This window comes from Natator depressus, chromosome 20, assembly GCF_965152275.1.
Source record: "Natator depressus isolate rNatDep1 chromosome 20, rNatDep2.hap1, whole genome shotgun sequence".
In the NCBI taxonomy this organism is placed as follows: domain Eukaryota; kingdom Metazoa; phylum Chordata; order Testudines; family Cheloniidae; genus Natator; species Natator depressus.
The window spans coordinates 1,806,845-1,824,619 of NC_134253.1; the positions used below are offsets into that span (position 1 = coordinate 1,806,845).

Here is a 17,775-nt window from a genome sequence, read left to right on the forward strand (position 1 = left end):
AGACATTTAAATCAGGCAATTAGCTGGCCTCCGAGGCTGACATGTTTAATGTATTAATGTGCACCAACAGCTAATACATATCAAATTCCCCTAATCACAGCACCGGGGTAGCAGGGCGGCTTTGCAGCGCCGGCTTTGGCATTGATGTACGAGTCCAGGGGGCTGCAGCCCCAGAGTTCGCATTAATTACCAGCCACCTGACAAGCCGCCGTGACATTCAGAGCCGGGCGCCGGATTCCTTTAACCAGCCCGGCTGCAGCGCCCGCAACCGGGGCTGCGTGGGAACGGCGCGCGGGGGGGGTCGCGGGAGTCGGGGCCCGTGTGTGTCTCTGGACGGCCGAGCCAGGTGGGACTCCGTGCCCAGAGTGGGTGCTCCTGGCTGGGGCCTGGGTGCACCTCTAGACACCTGTCTGTTCACTTCCTGGCCTGGGCGTGGGGTCAGGCGTGTCCCTGTGCACGGCAGAGTGGGTCTGCACACATGTTACACTCACTGGGCGGCGGGGGCTGGCTCTGCCCCCCTGCGCCCGTCCTGGGGCGCGGCCCCTCTGCCCCGCATGGCCCAGGGATCCTGAGCAGAAATTCAACCAGGCCCCGGCGCTGGGTGGGGATCGGCCCCACCCCTGCCCCCACCCGCCCCAGGATTGACACCAGACCCCCGCAGTGGCGCCCGTGGGGCCTGTGAGGCTGGGCTGGGCGGGCAGAGAGGGGCAGGGCTAGGGGAGTGACAATGATCCGTCGTCCTGCCCGTGGAGTTCAAAGCACTAAACCGCCCACCCTCCTCCATCAAGGAAACTGAGGCACGGGGATTTGGAAGTGTCTGTGCAAGGTCACGCTGTGTGTCTGTGGCAGAACCACGGACAGAACCCAGGAGTCCTGACTCCCAACCCATTATAATTCTAGACTCCCCTCCCTCCCAGAGCTGGGAATGGAACCCAGGTGTCCTGACTCCCAGACACGGCCCCCCATCCCCTGCTCTAACCCACTAAACCCCACTGCCCTCCCAGAGCCGGGTCCCCCCACCCCGGGTGTCTGTGATACTGGATCCCCCTTTCCCCAGGCTGCTCTGTGGCCTGCACTCCAGCCCGGGTCTCTGGTCATGGCTGCTCCCCGCCATGAGTCTGTGGGGGGGTCCCGTGGGCCCAGCCTGTGCCCCGGCCCCGTGTCTCTGCTGGGGACGGGCCCCGTGGAACAAGGAGGTGACAAATGTTTCAGTTAGCAGGAAGGTTCCCAAAATCGATGCCTTAAGTGCTGGTGGCCGGCACTGATCAATGGCTCCAATTATGGCTTATAGCAGGCGGCTGATCGGTGTCAGGTGCCCGGCCACCGCAATCTGCCCTCGCCGCCCTCGCCAGGGCGCTGGCAGCTCCGGGGCCGGGAGAGCCCAGCAGCTGGCGCGAGGGGCGGGCGGATGGGTGGGAGGCGCTGCTGTCCCCGGCAGATCAGTTAGGACCGTAATCCAGGTCACCTTTCCTGGAATCAGGTGAGCCTAGTGGTTAGAGCAGGAGCCAGGATGTTTGGGTTCTCTGTCCCTGGCTCCAGGAGGGGAGTTGGGTCTCGTAGTTAGAGCAGGGAGACTGGGACAGCCCCTGCACCCCAAATTACTCCCCCTGCTCTCCCCCTCGGACAGCCCCCATGCCCCAAATTACACCCCTGGCTCTGACCCATTGGTTTGATCAGGGGAGTGGGGGTGGGATACCAGCCCCCGTCGCATTGCGGTCTAGGTGGGGAGAGGCGCCGGGGGTCCCAGGCTGCGCCCACAGCCCATCACTGTCAGGCACCTGTCTGCAGGCAGCGGAGAAATGCCAAATCCGCGTTTCCCTGACAACTCGCAAACCCTGCCTGGGATAAAGGGCTGGAGCTGCTGGGGGTGGGGGGAGGTTAACCCACTGTGTGCTGGGCCGGCCGGCTGCACTGGCAGGGTTGGCAACCATGTGCCAGCTCCCACCCCCAAATTAGAGCAGGGGGCTGGGAGCCAGGACTCCTGGGTTCTGTCCCACCTCTGGGACAGAAGTGGGGTCTAGTGGTTGGGGGGGGGGGGGCTGGGCGCCAGGACTCCTGGGTTCTATCCCCAGCTCTAGGGGGGCATTTGGCAGGCAGGGACTGGGGAGCTGCTAGGGTGCTGGGGGGTGGCAGGGAGTGGGCAGCCGGCGCGGAAGGGAGGGGCGCTCGTGCAAGCCAATCAGGCCTTTCTCATTCTGGGCACAACTCCATCGATCCCTTCGTGTTTCATTCCCAGATGCGAGATCTGGCCCCACATGGAATGGCAAATTTGACATTTTTAAATCCAGATACTTAAAAGAATCAATACGGACACAGGAAACCCGCCCCCCCCCCACGCCCCCCACCCCAGCAATCGATCTGCCTGAGCGCGCAGACGCAGCCAGCCTGGAAATCTGTTACAGGCTGAGTGAGTGAGAGAGAGATTGTGTGTGTGTGTGTGTGTGTGTGTGTGTGTGCGCGCGCGCTGTGGGGGGAGCCCAGGGCTGGGAGTGCAGGGCGCTGCGGGTCGGGAGTGAGGGGCACCGGCAGAGCTGGGTAGGGAGAGCCCAGGGCTGGGAGCGCAGGGGGCTGCGGGCCGGGAGTGAGGGGCACCGGCAGAGCTGGGTGGGGGGAGCCCAGGGCTGGGAGTGCAGGGCGCTGCGGGCCGGGAGTGAGGGGCACCGGCAGAGCTGGGTGGGGGGAGCCCAGGGCTGGGCTGGCGGGGGGCTGCGGGTCGGGAGTGAGGGGCACCGGCAGAGCTGGGGAAGGGGGGAGCCCAGGGCTGGGAGCGCAGGGGGCTGCGGGTCGGGAGTGAGGGGCAGAATCCAGCCCCACGTGCCCTTCTCCCAGCCTCCCCCCACCGGCTCCGTTCACAGGCAGCGGCTCCTCGCTTGAAATCCCCCGGCCCAGCTGGGCTGCGCTCCGCCTGGCTCCATCCTTGGCTGCTCCCCGGGAGCCCCCCGGGGCGGCTGAGCTCGGAGCCAGCCAAGCGTTGGGCCGCGGCGCTGGAAGATTCTCGGCCGCGCTGCCCGGGGGACTTGCCGCGCAGACGCTGCTGTCATGGAATAAGACAGGCTCGGGGGGGGGGGGCGTTGGGGGGCATCCACAGCCCTGTCAGGCAGCCCGGAAACTCCTGCCCCGATGGACAGACGGACAGAGAGACCCAGACGCGGGGGCCCCCAGGATCAAAGGATGCAACCCTCTGACTGGGTATCCCTGCCCCCCCCACTCAGGAGCCCCCCCCCAACTGGTAACCCCTGTGCACCCCCTGCCCCATGGCTCCCCCCACCGGTCACCCCCAGACACACCCCCCACAGCCTCCCTCTGCTCCCAATGGGCAATCCCGAACTCAGATCCGGGGTCAGATTTTGCAGAACTCAGCGCCCCCCCAGGTTGGGGGGGATTGAATATTCATCTGCCCTTTTCGTTCCCCCCCAAGCTCCTCCACGGCAAAGCTTTCCAGTCCCCCCACTCCATCCCCCCTCCCCCTCCATGGGCCCCCAGCGTCCCCCACTCCATTTACCCCTTCCCCCTGCTCCATCCACCCCACCTGGACCCGCTGCTCCATCCCACCCCCTTCACCCCACTGTGGCTCTTTAGCCCCCTGCTCACCCCAGTGGATAAATCCGACCCCCCCCAGCTGCAGGTTGAGCTGGGATGAGAGAGAGACGCCCCCCCGTCACGGGGTCCCCGGGCGATGCTCTGGATCTGCTCCCCATGAAGCCAGGCAGGACTCTGGGGAAGTTTCCTCTCTGGGAGCAGCCTGTCTGCAGGGGACACAGCTCACCCGGCTTCCACCTTCCTGGGTCTGACCTCGGAGCCTTCAGCCTCCTCTGCCCCTCTGTGCGCTTCCCACAGCGAGTCCGCCCAGGCGGGGTCCTGGGGAAGCCAGAGGGTCCTGCCCCCCAACTCCGCAGTCAGACGTGACTCTCAGCCAGCCAGTAAAACAGAAGGTTTATTAGACGACAGGGACATGGTCTAACACAGAGCTTGTAGGTGCAGAGAACAGGACCCCTCAGCCGGGTCCATTTTGGGGGGCAGTGAGCCAGACAACCCCGTCTACCCTTCACTCCATGTCCCAGCCAGCCCCAAACTGAAACTCCCTCCAGCCCCTCCTCCTCTGGGCTTTGTCCCTGTCCCGGGCCAGGAGGTCACCGGATTCCTTTGTTCTCCAACCCTTTAGCTTTCACCTTGCAGGGGGGAAGGGCCCAGGCCATCAGTTGACAGGAAACAGGGTGTCGGCCCTTCTCTGTGTCCAGACCCCTGCACACACCTGCCCTCTAGGGCTCCGCAACAACCATACACCCTTATCCCACCACCTAGATACTTAAGAACTGCCTAGGGGAAACCGAGGCACCCCCACACCATTCAGAGGAAACATTAAGAACAGTCCCACTTCATCACACCCCCTCCCCCGCTTCTCCCCTTCCTCTGCCAAGGTGGGCTCTGGCTCCTTCCATGCCAGTGGGGTGGGGCCTGGTGTGAGGGGGACACTGGGGGAGCACCTGAGAGGCTGGCATGGGGGGAAGGTGGGGGGCTGAGGGGTGAGGTGTGGGGAGGGGTCAGGACCATAGCCCCGCTGTACAGCTGGAGAAACTGAGGCACAGATAGGGACTGCGTGCACCCCTAGGTCAGACAGCCCATTGGGTGGCAGAGCTGGGCCTAGCCCCCCAGGGACCTGATCCCCTGATTCCGCTGTAACAACTTACCCCCCCCACTGAGCTGGGACTAGTGCCCCCAGGTCCCATTCCCTTCCCCCTTGAGCCAGCCGCCCGCACCCCAGCGTCGGACTCCCGCCCCGGGCTCCGGAACAGCCGCTAAGTCCTGCTCCACCCCCCTCTTTGGGAGCCTGGGGGGGGCAATGAAATCAAAGAATCCCTCTCAAGAGCCCCCCCCCGCCACGGGCGAAGGCCGGATCCCATTTGCATGGGGGGAGCAGCAGGCAGCTAAGTCAACAGTGCGGGAAGAGGCTGGAGATTGAGCTGATTAATAATGAATTAGAGCAAATTGGCGGCCTGCTCCCTGCTAATCCATGTAAATAGAAGGCACTGCGCCGCTGGCCTCATGGGGGCGGGGGGGGACTTGCTATGAGCTGAGAGACCCTCTGAAATCCGCTGGACCTGGCCCCTGGCCACACTAACGAGGAGGAAAAAGCGGGGCGGGGGCTGGAGGGATGAATCAATTGCGGGGTCCAGAGAGAGCTGATGGATTGATTAGCGGGGGTCCCCCCCCGGGCCTGATTCCCAGCCCACCTGCATGTGAGGTTCACTGGGAGCTGTCTGCCCCCCACCCTGGGGTGGGAATGGCCCCGCCTCCTGCAATCTAGGGTGCTCAGCGCTTTGCAGGATTGGGTCCCATATGTGGGGCCATTGGGCCCACATGCCCCAGAGTTGCCTGGCATCCAAGATGGTCTCCCCCCAATGGCTAGAACCAAGGGGCACTTGTCCCTTGGCAGGATCAGGCCCCGAGGGGCGGGGTCCCTCACCCCATCTTCTAGCGTATGTAGCAGCCTGTCCCCCTGGCGCTCCTCGGCGTGGCTGGGACCCGGGGAGGCTGGGGCCAGGCCCTTGGCTTGGGAAACTGCCCTGCTCCAGGCTCTAGCCAGGCAATGTCTGTCTGTCTGGCCCATACACACACTCAGCCTGGTCCAGCCCCCCACTCCGGTCTCTCGTTGGGCCGCACTGGGCAGCCAGGGCCCTCTCTCAAACTCCGCCTGCCCTTCCCCCTGCCTCTGGCCAGTGCCCAGGCAGCTAGGCCTAGTGGTGGGGGCCCAGCACCAGGACTCAGGACACCTGGCTCTGCCCCTGACCCTGACCCCGGGCGAGTCACTTCCCCTCTCTGTGTCTGTGCAGCGTGGCCCCTCGAGACACCCCGGTAACAATACAGCTGCCTAGTGGCACCCAGAGGCGGCTGCATTTCAGTGGTGGGGCAGCTGCACACAGGCAGGACACTGCGGGTGGATGGTGCTGTAGGAGGGTCTGGCTCAGCGGCTGGTTAGCGCCAGCCGGGGGCTGCATGGCAGCCCGGGGCTGAAGAGCCTGTGCTGGGAATGACCCCCAGATGGAAACGGACGTCGGTTCCCCATCCGCCGCCTCCGACCTGAGAGTGCTGGTCCTGAGGTTACCCTGCCCCCCATTCCTTCGTGGCTCTCTCCGGCCGGGGAGTGTGTGCAGGACCCTGGGGAGCACAGGGCCCTGGTTAGAGGGGAGCAGATGGAGACCAGAGGGGGCTCGGCGCCCAGCCTCACGCTAGACGGCAAAGAGCCACAGCAGTGGGGATTCCCACGGACCCCGCGGGCGGATGGCTCCCAGAGCTGGGGGACAGCGTGGGGGAGCCCAGTGGTTAGAGGTCGGGGCCTTAGCCCCTGAATCCTGCCTCAGCTGGCCCGGAGGGCAGGGGCAGGGATGGCCAAGCACAAGGCCCCACGAGACCAGGGCAGGGCTCAGGGCCCCGGTGCGGAAGATCCAGGTGATGGGAGGAAACGAACCTCCCGGGCCCCAGGGCTTAGAGCCAGGTCAGAGCTGGGCTTGGCAGCGAACCTGGGCCCAGAGCGGGGGCAGGAGGGACATGCTGGCCCCACAGCTCAGGCCCTGGGGCAGGGCTGCAGTGGATCTGGCGCCTAGCGGAGGAGTGAGGGTCAGGAGTCTTTCCACCAGCCATTTCCAGGGGGCTGCATTGTTGCCCTCTCTTCCCCCAAGGGAGCCCCACCAGGGCTGCAGAGGCTGTGGGAAGGCCGATGCCCTTTGACCAGTGGGTGTTAGGTGCAGGCAGAATCCAGCCCTCGCCAAGCCCCACTGAGTCAGCGCCCGGACTCACGGAATGTGGGCAAAGTCTAACCCGGTGTGGGGAGCCTGGGAGCAAAGTCCTGGTGGCCCAGCCCCCTCCCCGCCCCACAGCCTGCGTCCGGGGGCCCCTGGCTGGGTGTATGTGCAGAGAGGTACGTGAGCCGAGGTGCAGGGCGGCTCTGGGATGGGCCCGGGGGTTGTTGGGGGGGTGGATTCTGCTCCCTGTTCCTGTTCTCTGGGTGCCCCCCTCCCAGCTCACTCTGGCCCTGGCTCCCTGATGTCCCGAGTGGGGGACATCGAGGCGTCTCCAAGCCCCCGCTGGCCCCAATCCCGGGCGGGATGAGGGCTCCCAGGGCAGGGGGCACCTGGGGTGGAGAGGGACCTGGTTTGGTGACTGTGAATGCTGGGGCACTGAGCACACCTGGATGGGGGGCAGGGGGCATCTCTAGTTACTGTGCTGGGGGGAGAGGGGCAGCCTGGGCCAGGTGTCCAGCTAGGGAGGGAGGCAAGGGCCGTTCTGCCCTGGACCTGTCTCCCCTCGCCGCACAGGCATAGGGGGCAGCTGTGCAACATGGGAGGAGGGATTTTTGCCCCCGCCCCCTATGCCACGCAATGATCTGTTCCACCCCCCTCCTTTAGGGTGACAGGACACCTGCAGTACTCCCAGCAGCCAGCGGGGGGCATCGCAACGGGATGATGTCCCACCCCCCCAGCCCGGCATTGGAGCCCATGTGAGCCAACCCCCCCCAGCGATGGCCAAGCGGCTCCTGGTGACCTACGCCCTGTGGGCGCTGGGGGGCCCCGTCGGGCTGCACCACGTCTACCTGGGCCGGGACAGCCACGCCCTGCTGTGGATGCTGACCCTGGGGGGCTTCGGGGTGGGCTGGCTCTGGGAGTTCTGGCGGCTCCCCGGCTGGGTGGCACGTGCCAATGACACCCGGGAGCCGCAGCCCCGTGGCCCGGAGCCCCCGGCCCTCAGCCCCATGCGCTTCTTCGGCCAGGTCCTGGTGGGGATCTACTTCGGACTGGTGGCACTCATCGGCCTCTCCTCCCTGGCCGGCTTCTACCTGCTGGCCCTGCCGCTGGCCGTGGGCCTGGGGGTGCATGTGGTCTCCAGCGTGGGCGAGCAGACCTCGGATCTCAGGAGCACTCTGGCGGCGGCCTTCCTCACCTCCCCCATCTTCTACGGCCGCGCCCTGGCCATCCTGCCCGTCAGCCTGGCGGCCAGCGTGACCGCCCAGCAGTGCCGGAGCTACAAGCCCTGCCGGGGCACCGGCGAGACGCTGCGCGCCCGGCTGTACCACCTGGGCCTGGCCTACCTGGCCTTCACCGCCCCGCTGGCCTACTGCGCCTTCTGCAACACAGCCGCCACCGCCCGCTACGTGGCCGACGGCTTTGGCACCGTCTTGGGTTGGCTCAGTTTCTTCCCGTCCCTGGGCGGCTTCCTGGAGCAGCTCCTCCTCCTGCCCTACCGTGCCTGGAGGCTGCTGACGGGGGGGGCCGGCTTCGGGGCCGGCTCCTTCCAGGAGTGGGAGAAGGTCTATGAGTTTGTGCAGAGCTTCCAGAGTGAGCGGCAGCCGCTGGCGTACAAGGTGGGGAGTTGCCGGCTCCTGGGGTGAGCAGTGGGTGTCCGCGGGGACGTCAGGTCACAGCACGAGGGTGCGGACTAGCGTTGACATGGACAAAGGAGAAGTGTAAGAGAGGGGGGTGGGGGCTAGTGATTAGAGCAAGGGCCAGAGGGCCAGGACTCTCGGGTTCTATTGCTCTCTCTGTGCTGGGGGTTAATGGTTAGAGCAGTGGGGAAAGCGGGGGCCAGGGCCCTTGGATCCATCCCCAGCTCTGTTTGGGAGGGAAACCAGCGGGACCTGATGGGGCAGCGGCTTCCACTCTGGTTTGCACGGAGCAGGTGCGGGTGGGAGTCGTTCAACGCCCACGTTCCAGGGGGAGCAAATGCACGTGAAGGGAAGCACCTGGCTCCCCGAACCTTCCGGGCCACGTTGAGCACTAGCGCCCCCTAGGGGCTGTGCTGCTCCCAGCGGGCTCACGTGACCGCCTGCTGCAGGGGATCTCCTGCACTGTCCAGCTCTGTGCCTGGCCTGGGAGTCTGAGCCTGCACTGCCCATCCTTTGCCATGGCCCAGTCTCCAGGTGGGCTGCAGTTCCTGGGTCTCCAGTGTCTCCAGTCTGGATCCAGCTCCCCTCCCAATCCCCTAAGGGGAAGACCCCAGAGCTCAGAGACTCGCTGCATCCCCCACCCCGCTGCCAGTCCAGTGGGGTCATTTCTCCTTGCAACCCCTCAGGTCTTGGGTCTCCGGGATGGCGCCCCCGTGGAGGAGATTCAGAAGAGTTACCGGGACCTGGTGAAGCTTTGGCACCCGGATCACAACCAACACCGGGCGGAGGAGGCCGAGAGACGGTTCATCGAGGTGCAGGCAGCCTACGAGAGCCTCGTGCAGCCGAGGAAAGCCAAGCCCATATGATGGGCAGCAGCCCTGGTGGGGGAGGCCCAGCTGCTGCGCCCCTCCCACAGCTTTGCGATAGAGTCTTTGAGAATGTGCCTGCTTTCCTCCCACCCCCCAGCACTGCTCGGGGAAGGGCATGAGAACCAGGAAGTGAAACTGACCAGGCTAGCTTTGCGCTCACAAGCAGGGTGAAATGCAAAACAGGGAGCCAGGTGCAAAGGAAAAGGGCCCAGCTGAGCAGCAGTAACTTCAGAGGTTCCTTTCAATCCTGCGGCAGGAACAGACAGGGCACCGGGCTGGCACATTGCACAGGGCAGCAAGAGAAAGGCTTTTGTAGTGTGTGCTTTCCCCCTCCCCATTCCTGAGTGGGGGCGGGGGGAAGGCAGGTGGCTCGCTGGATGGCAACTCACTGCCTATGAGAAGGGGACTGGCCATCAGCCCTCCTGGGTGCCCTTCCTAGTTCTGCTGCTGAGTCATTGTGTGTCGTGGTGCCAGCCATGTCTCCTCTCCGGGTCTCAGTGAGTCCAGCTGTAAAAGGGGGCTAGTGCCTGGTCCCCAGGTGGGGTTTGAGGTGATTGGTTTCAAAGTGCTTTGAGATCCAGAGATGGAAGGTGGCCGACATGGGCAGGGGCTCATCAGAAACCAGGGCAAATTATCAGAAGGGCCTCAGTGAAATGGCCAAAAGTGCTCAGCACCCTGTCGCTCCCCTTGAGAACAAAGGACTGTGGATTGGGCCTAGGGTGTGTAATAAAGCAGGGTTTTTCCTTTGTAATTTTTGAGGGCTGTCGCTTAGTCTCGTGGCTGGAGCACTGGCATGGCAGCCAGGAACATGGGTTCTAGTCCTTGCTCTGCCACTGAACTTCTTGGGCAAGTCACTTGATCCCTGTTTCCCTTCCCACTCTGTGTCTGTCCTGTCTGTTTAGACTGCACGCTCTTCAGGGCAGGGACCGATAATGCTGTGTTTGGCTGCCGACAACCCCTCCCTGCTGAGCTACACCATTCTCAGGGCCAGCCCGATAGCTCGCATGCAGGGGGTGGAGTTGCATCAGCAATGTTTTATAACTGACCAGGCAAACACGCACCTGGTTTTGATTTGCCACCCGCTCCTGGGCCCTTCTGAACTGTTCCAGCAGGCCAGGGTCCATGTGCAGCCGGGGCCAACGAGCAGCTCCCACGCACGACTGGGGCCAAACACCGACAAAGCCACGCGTCGCTGACGACTGCCCTTGGACTGAACTTGGTGGTGGCCTGGGGGCTCTGCACTTCGCTGCCCCAAGAAGGGTGGGGACTGTCTTTTACCCTATCTTTGGACAACACCGGGCTCTGCTCTGGGCCTGCCGGCCGCTTGTCCTACAAATAAACTGCACCAACGAGGCACTTTGGGTTGAATGTGGAAACGGTACATTGATATTTGACGGCGTTGTGATGCCCTGGGTGCCCAGTAGGTGTCGGCATCAGGCTGCACGTGGAAAGAGGAGAATCAAAAATAAAGGAAATAAAGCCCGAAGCTGGGCTGAGGCCACTCCACAGAATAAGAGGACAGGTCCCGAGCGGAGAGCGCAGGCGAAGCGTGGAGAAGGGAGGAGCGTGGGGCTTGGGGTGGCCTGTGCTGTGATGTGTCGAGGGCAGAGGTTACAAAGGCCAGGCTAGGTCAGACCTTCTGGGAAGGGCTGGTGGGCTCCAGGGGATGGGGCCTTTGGCTGCTGGGTCACTCGTTCCCATCCAGCCCAGGACAGGAAGGGCCTGCTGTTTTACAGATCCAACAGCGTCGAGGAGGGCAGTGGTGGGGCCCTCGGGGTGGAAAGTCTGGGCAGAACGTGGTGCCGGGGATGCTACTTGGGACGTGGGACCCTGGCGTTGACAGAACAGAGACTCCGGAGCCAAAGCTGCCCGGCTGGGACCTGGGTGGGGAGCAGGCCCCCTGCATGGGACATGGAAAAGGGTGGCCAGCAACCCCAGAGCCAAGGGCCCCCCTTGGGAGTAGGCTCCATGCATGGGACAGGCTGGGACCCTGGAGGTGGGGAAACAGTGACCCCAGGGCCCCCCAGAGCCCGGGTCCCCCCTGGACCAATGACCCCAGAGCCCCAGGACCAGTGACCCCAGAGCCCAGGGCCCCCAGGACCAGTGACCCCAAAGCCCAGGGCCCCCCCAAGACCAGTGATCCCAGGGCCCCCCAGGACCAATGACTCCAGAGCCCCAGGACCAGTGACCCCAAAGCCCAGGGGTCCCCTGGACCAGTGACCCCCCTGAGTCCCCTGAGGCCGGCCCACTGGCTCCCCACCAGGCTCCAGCCTTGGCACATCAGTGTTGAGGCCAGCTCCCAGCTTCGGCACTTTCCGGAACAAGCTCGGCTCTTTCCGCCAGGTCCGTGGCAGCAGCTTCGGCAATTTCCGGCTCAGCTCGGCTCCCCCCGCCCCGCCCTTGGCGTGAGCCGGCGAGAATAGGGGGTGGAGCCAGGTATCCTGTTGGACGCTGTTGGATTGGCCCTCGACCGCCTCTAGCCACGCCCCTCTCCTGGGCCGTCCTCGCTACCCGCATTGGCTCGAGCGCTCTGCTCGCCCATTGGCTGCGGCGCGTAGGAGGCTCCGAGAGGGAGGCTCTCCTTGTCCTATTGGCCGGTGGGACTGGGATCGGCCCCTCGCCGCTCCTTATTGGCCAGCGGGGCTCGGTGTCCCGTGCCGCCATTGGTTGGCCTCGCTGTCCGCGCCCCAGGTTTCCGTCTCTAGCGCTCGCCATTGGCTGGGTGGCTCCGAGCCCTTTTCCCGTTGGTTGGTTGGGCTCGATGGCTCTCGCCGGGGTCGGTGCGGGGCCCCGCCCCCCCTTTCCCCGGTGCCTGGCAGCGGCGGCCTGAGGAGACGGTGAGGGGGGCGGCGGCGTCTGGCTCCCTGCGCGCGGCCAGGGCCCGGCGGGGGCTGAGGGGAGCAGCCGGGCCCAGGGGACGCGGGTGAGGGCGGGGGGAGGCGGAAGGAGGAGTCGGGGGGGGGCAATAAGGAGTAGCGCCTGGGGGGGGCCTGGGGAGGTGGAAGGGAGCTGGGGGGCCCAGGCGGTGGGCACAGGGGCTTGGGGGATTTTAGGGGGGCAGGGGGCTGATGGAGGAGGGGGCGATGGGAGGGGGCTGGGGGGAGCAGTGCGGGGGGGTCTGTGAGGGTGAAAGGAAAGGGGACGGTGGGGGGGCTGGGAGTGGGGCTGGGGGGAGCAGTGCGGGGGGTCTGGGAGGGTGAAAGGAGAGGGGACGGTGGGGGGGATGGGAGGGGGGCTGGGGGGAGCAGTGTGGGGGGGTCTGGGAGGGTGAAAGGAAAGGGGACGGTGGGGGAGATGGGAGTGGGGCTGGGGGTGAGCAGTGCGGGGGGTCTGGGAGGGTGAAAGGAGAGGGGTCAGTGGGGGGGATGGGAGGGGGGCTGGGGGGAGCAGTGCAGGGGGGCTGGGAAGGTGAAAGGAAAGGGGTCAGTGGGGGGGATGGGAGGGGGGCTGGGGGAGAGCAGTGCGGGGGGTCTGGGAGGGTGAAAGGAAAGGGGACGGTGGGGGGGGTCTGGGAGGTGGGCTGGGGGGAGCAGTGCGGGGGGGTCTGGGAAGGTGAAAGGAGAGGGGATGGGAGGGGCTGGGTGGAGCAGTGCAGGGGACAGTCTGGGAGAGTGAAAGGAGAGGGGATGGTTGGGGGCGATGGGAGTGGGGCTGGGGGGGAGCAGTGTGGGGGACGGTCTGGGAGGGTGAAAGGAGAGGGGGCGATGGGAGTGGGGCTGGGGGAGAGCAGGTGGAGCGAAGCGGGGGACGGTCTTGGGGCATGTGTGGGAGTCTGGTGATAGAACAGTGAGAAGAGGTGGGGGACATGGAGGACAGCAGAGCGAGGAGTTGGGGAGAACGGCTGAACGGGGTTATGAGGGAAATGTACAATGGCAGGTGGGCGAACATCAAAGGGGAGACTAAGGTCACTGGTGTTAACTGTTCAAGTGGGAAAGGACTCCTGAAGGCATTAATAGGTGTGATTTATACTGTATACCGTGCACATCCACAGCCAAGTGTCCTGCTGCTCTCACCATCTTCCCCTTACTCCCTGCGTCTGTATATTACACCCACTTGTTACATCCTATCCTTTAAGCTCTTTGGGGGTAGGGATGGTGTCTTGTGTTTATATGACAACCACTTCATTGGGGGCCTGATCCCCATTGGGGCCTGCAGGCGTTACTATTGTACAAATAACAAGTGATGACTGGGAATGAGGCAGCAGGAATATGTCTGATGAAAGGCAGGTAGCACTGCGAGGAGAAAAATGGGCCGGATGGTGCTTGGAAACAGCAGGTTTTTGGCATGGTTTCCCTGACTATTCAAACATTTAACATGTAATATTTATTTACAGCTGTGTGTGTGTGTGGGGGTGAAATATTTTACAGGCTGGTTCAGTAACTTTTAGCACTGGCTGTAAAACATTTCAGTTTTGGTTGAAAACTTCAACAAAATCAAAATGTTTTTGTTTTGTCCAAATTTACAGCTTAAAAAATGAAGTTTCCAGTTTTCTGATGAAAAGTAATTTAGTTGGAAAACAGAAAACTCTTTTTTTCCAATAAAAAATGTTTTTTTCAAGGAAATCATACTTTCCATTGACATTTTTGTTTAGTCAAAAACTCAGTTTTGATTGAAAACATATGACACAGTCCACATAGAAGTAATACACATCGGTCAGCTAATTTGCCGTGCATCACAAATGTACAGCAGCAGTAGTGGTGGTTGTTGGTGCCACTGTAGTTAAGGGTTTGCCAGCATATACCTCTGTTTTGAGGGAGAGTTGACTTGCATGGTGAACTGTAGATTACTTTTCAAGTGGCTTTCAATTATTTTATGATTTTGTTGAACAACTGCAGTATAGTCCCTAAGCGAAAGGGGCTGATTAGATTCAAGACAAAGGAAGAGGTGACCTGCAAAGAGTGGGGATAGAGACTTGTGTTTTATAAACTTTTTATTAATACAAAGAAGGTGTGAGGTTTTAAAAAATCTGCTTGTTTTTAAGTTTAAAATATCAAGTCCTGTCTGTTGGATGACTCATTGGTAGACTTGGACCACTCAAACTGACATCACAGGAGACAGGAGAGTGAAAGTTGAGCAACTGAGAGAAAGGAACTTTCAGTGGGACTTCTTAAAATCATCATTCGTTTGTTGTTAACCCCTGTTTAATTTAGGAGATCTTAAAGATTCAACACCTTTGCCCCTTCAGTTAAGGTAGGAGATCTAACAGCATATATTTTCTGAGACTTCCAGTAAGTCCTCTTCGGATGTCTTCCATGAATTTTTTTCTTTTGATGCTATCTGAACTTTCAACATAATCTGTAAAAGATTTCTTTTTAAAGAATAGCCAAAAAGACACGAGCTCATTTAAAAAAAAATTCCTTCTATAGGTCACCGTCGAACAAAAGTCTTATTTTTATGTCTTTCAAACCCAGAAAGCTATTTGAAAGTAATCATGGTGGTTTAACAACAAACGAAAGAGAGAAACTTGTGTGTGTATCTGTATGAACAAGCTGCATCTAAAGAGCAAACAGCTCATATCCATTATTACTTCTTGCGGGACAGTCTTGAAGTTTATTTAATGTTTGCAAAGTGCTTTGAGATCTCTAATGGAAGGTTTTATAGAATGAAGAGGTAAAAAATGTTTGCAGTTGGGAAGTAAGAATTTTGATAAAGCGATGGTGGTGGCAGTGCACTTAGACATGGCCTGGAACACCTGACGGAGTGTTCACACAGCTGCAGTCCCAAGTATGCCTTAAAGCTGCACAGCTGGTGGTAAGAGACACTAAAATACCATCAGGACAAGAATATCTCTCTCTCTCCTTCCCTCTACATTTTCTACCAGGGATCTGGAGACAGGGACTTTTGCTGGTCTCTGCTCCCTTTACTCAACTCCTCATCTATTCTTGTCTGCTCTTCGCACATGAGTATGCAGTGTCTTTGTCTCCTCTGGTTTGGCCATCAGATCAGGCCCATCCAGCATGGCTGCTAGAGCATGAGAGGTTCTCTTTCTGTACAGGGCCTGATTACACTGGCTGTGTGGCACACATACCTCCCTCAGGACCAAAGAGCTTTGAATGAAACAGTTGAAGACCAGAGTAATACTCAGCACTTTACACAAATACAAACACTTTGCACCAGATGTGAATTATCCCCACATTACAGTAGGCGCATGGAAGTGAAGTGACTTTCCCAAGGCCACATAGCACATTAGGGATTAGACTTTGGGAGTTCTTGCTTCCAGTTCTGTGACTAGTCACTAGACTACAGCAATTTTTTTAAATATTGAAAGTCTTATAAGAACAATCCTACGTTGGATGGTATCCATTCGCTATACAGTTGTGTAAAACACGGTATAATCTGGCATTAACTAATGCAGTCCACTGGTGGGTGGTGGTGTGGTCTGAAATTTGTGGAAAAGTGAAAAGGTTGCCTTTTGCTTTTTACCTTTGCATACTGCATCTACATGTGCACACATGTTGTGTGTCTGTGCAACAAATAATCAGTGTGGTCTGAGCAGTGTTTGCATTTCCACTTCTCTAAGGTGCAAGACCACGTAAAACTAGATTGTAAGAGGTATGTATGTTCTAGAATATCTAATGCTTAGCTTGTGTTCTTCAGAATGCTTTCATTGAAAGAACAATACAGGTGTGGATTTAAGGAGACCATAGATAGTGACATCTCTGTATTTAAATATTCAGTTCATTCTTATACAAAATAATTAACTGGTTAGAGCAAGATATGTTCAATATGGAAAAATCCTGAACAGAAGTTTGAATGGGATAGTAGGAAATTAATGTTTGTAAGGAGTAAAAAGATTTTTTTTTACACAAAATGATTTTGCTATCCTCTCCTAGAAACATCAGAGGGTTAGTCTGGGGCGGGGGGAAAAAAGGCTGCTTTATGCAAACAGCGATTCCCCTGGGGCCATTGGTATTGGAGACACTTTCAGACCTGTGCTCAGAAAACCAAGGAGGCCAGAGTGCATAAAAATTCCCCTCTACCCTCCTCCTCATGTCAAGTTGTTAATAGCACTGTGTATTAAATGTGCCTTTTTTCTCTGATAAGCTTCTGGAATCTGATCATATAGATTCAAAAATCAGTTCCTGTCATGCTTCTCTGATAGCTTGTACCACTGTATGGCATATTCATGGGTGCTGAAACTGGGGGCCCTGCCGCACCCCTGGCTTGAAGCGGTTTCCATCATAAGTAGGGTTTACAGCTTAGTTCAGTGGCTCTCAGTATCTCCACTATAAAAATTGTTCCAGCACCCCTGGGCATATTCTGCTCCTTCTTCTGACAGAAGATACCAAAGCCAACCTGCTATTATCAAAACATTGAGCACATTCAGTTTAGTCTGTGATGGTGTTATACCAATAAAATAAAAACCAGCAGGATCTTATTAAAGGGGAAAAGGCAAAATGCCACATTTATTGTGAATACAGAAAGAATCATAGTAAGCAGTTAGTTATAGCTATAACGTTCCATTCAATCTCATATTTTCTCACACACACACACACACACACACACACACACACACACACACAGGTTCTGCAAGGTTGTTATCATAGTCACCAGCCTTAGAGTTGCTCATGCCAAGCTACTGGCCAGGTGGCCTGGACATGAGGAGGGAGCAGGGCCTTGTCAGATGCTCATCGGTATGCTCCTGGAAGTTGGTTTGCAGAATCAGACCCCCAAGTTCTCACTTTCTAGAGTCCATTTTTATAGGAATTTCTTCCTAGGCCAGTCTATGGGAATTGCTTCATCACGCTGTTGCTGAATCAATCAGCGGATGGCACATTCCTGACGGCTCCGTGCTGCCAGATGTGATCTTGTCCTTTGGTTCTCCCATCCTTGAGGCTGTTGGGTGGATTCCAGTCTGCCCTCCAGGGGTCCTCTGGTTATTTCCACTTGACGCCTTCTTCAGCTGATGGACACTGGATTCTTAGGCTGGTACCTCCCTGATCATTCAGTTATTATCCACACCAAGCATCCATCCACATACATCCTCTATCTCTATTTTAATCACAATTGTTAACAAAGCGAGATGAATACAACAAAAGGGCGGGGAGTCTCTGGGTGCCGTTTCTGTTGTTACAAAGAACTGCTCTGAGAACAGACTCTGTCTTAGAATGTAATACTAAAATTAGCAGCTTGCAAGTTTCACACATAGTGGGAGAGAAACAGTACCAAAAACCAAGAGACCTCTTCATTAGTAATACCCTGGAATTTAAACTATGGGGAATCAAACTCATTTGTGATTTTAATACAGAACTTCTTTAATATGATCCAACAATGGGGGCCATCTGGGCTCGCTAGCCTGTGAACCAGGTTTAAATCTCTTCTGGAGCAGAAAAGCTAAGTCTTCGAAGAGGAGTGATGGAGGCCTGTGTCAAGCTTTAATGATGCTGGCAGTTGGAATTCTATGGCTTTTTTGGCTTTTGCTTAAAGAGGAAGTGTCGGAGATCCAGTGCAGGCCAACAGATAAAGTGATGCTCTCAGCTGGAGGCAGGGTTTTTTGTGGGGACACAGCAAAAAAGAAAACTTTAAGGT

The 17,775-nt window shown here is 58.9% G+C and overlaps 2 protein-coding genes across 6 annotated transcripts in view; both read left to right on the forward strand.

Annotated features, from left to right (window-relative positions):
• The first annotated feature begins 7,430 nt into the window (after nt 1-7,430).
• On the forward strand, nt 7,431-10,794 carry DNAJC22 (DnaJ heat shock protein family (Hsp40) member C22). Of its 4 annotated transcripts, none has more exons than XR_012635870.1 (2): nt 7,431-8,458; nt 9,064-9,199. XR_012635870.1 is itself a non-coding variant. In XM_074935307.1 (2 exons), exons 1-2 carry the CDS (start codon nt 7,517-7,519, stop codon nt 9,125-9,127), a joined length of 927 nt encoding a protein of 308 aa, XP_074791408.1. In that variant the 5' UTR covers nt 7,431-7,516; the 3' UTR covers nt 9,128-10,794. The 4 variants fall into 4 exon arrangements, 3 of the variants coding, with proteins under 3 accessions (XP_074791408.1, XP_074791407.1, XP_074791409.1); XM_074935307.1 differs by having other exon boundaries at nt 7,431-8,379; nt 9,064-10,794; XM_074935306.1 differs by having other exon boundaries at nt 7,431-8,356; nt 9,064-10,793.
• A 1,212-nt stretch (nt 10,795-12,006) lies between these two features.
• The window catches only part of SPATS2 (spermatogenesis associated serine rich 2), a 44,046-nt gene continuing 38,277 nt past the window's right edge, over nt 12,007-17,775 (forward strand). The window contains exon 1 of one of the 2 annotated variants that reach the window (XM_074934985.1): nt 12,007-12,083. The gene's annotated coding sequence lies outside the window, so the exon portion shown is untranslated. Of the gene's footprint in view, nt 12,084-12,148; nt 12,170-17,775 lie in introns of those variants that run through there. The other variant, XM_074934986.1, reaches the window with a different exon arrangement.

What these genes read in the sequence shown, in the direction of transcription:
- DNAJC22 (XM_074935306.1), top strand. Translation starts at nt 7,517, where the DNA reads ATGGCCAAGCGGCTCCTGGTGACCTACGCCCTGTGGGCGCTGGGGGGC. An exon ending in GGCAGCCGCTGGCGTACAAG is followed by an intron (nt 8,357 to 9,063) that starts GTGGGGAGTTGC and finishes GCAACCCCTCAG; the next exon opens with GTCTTGGGTCTCCGGGATGG.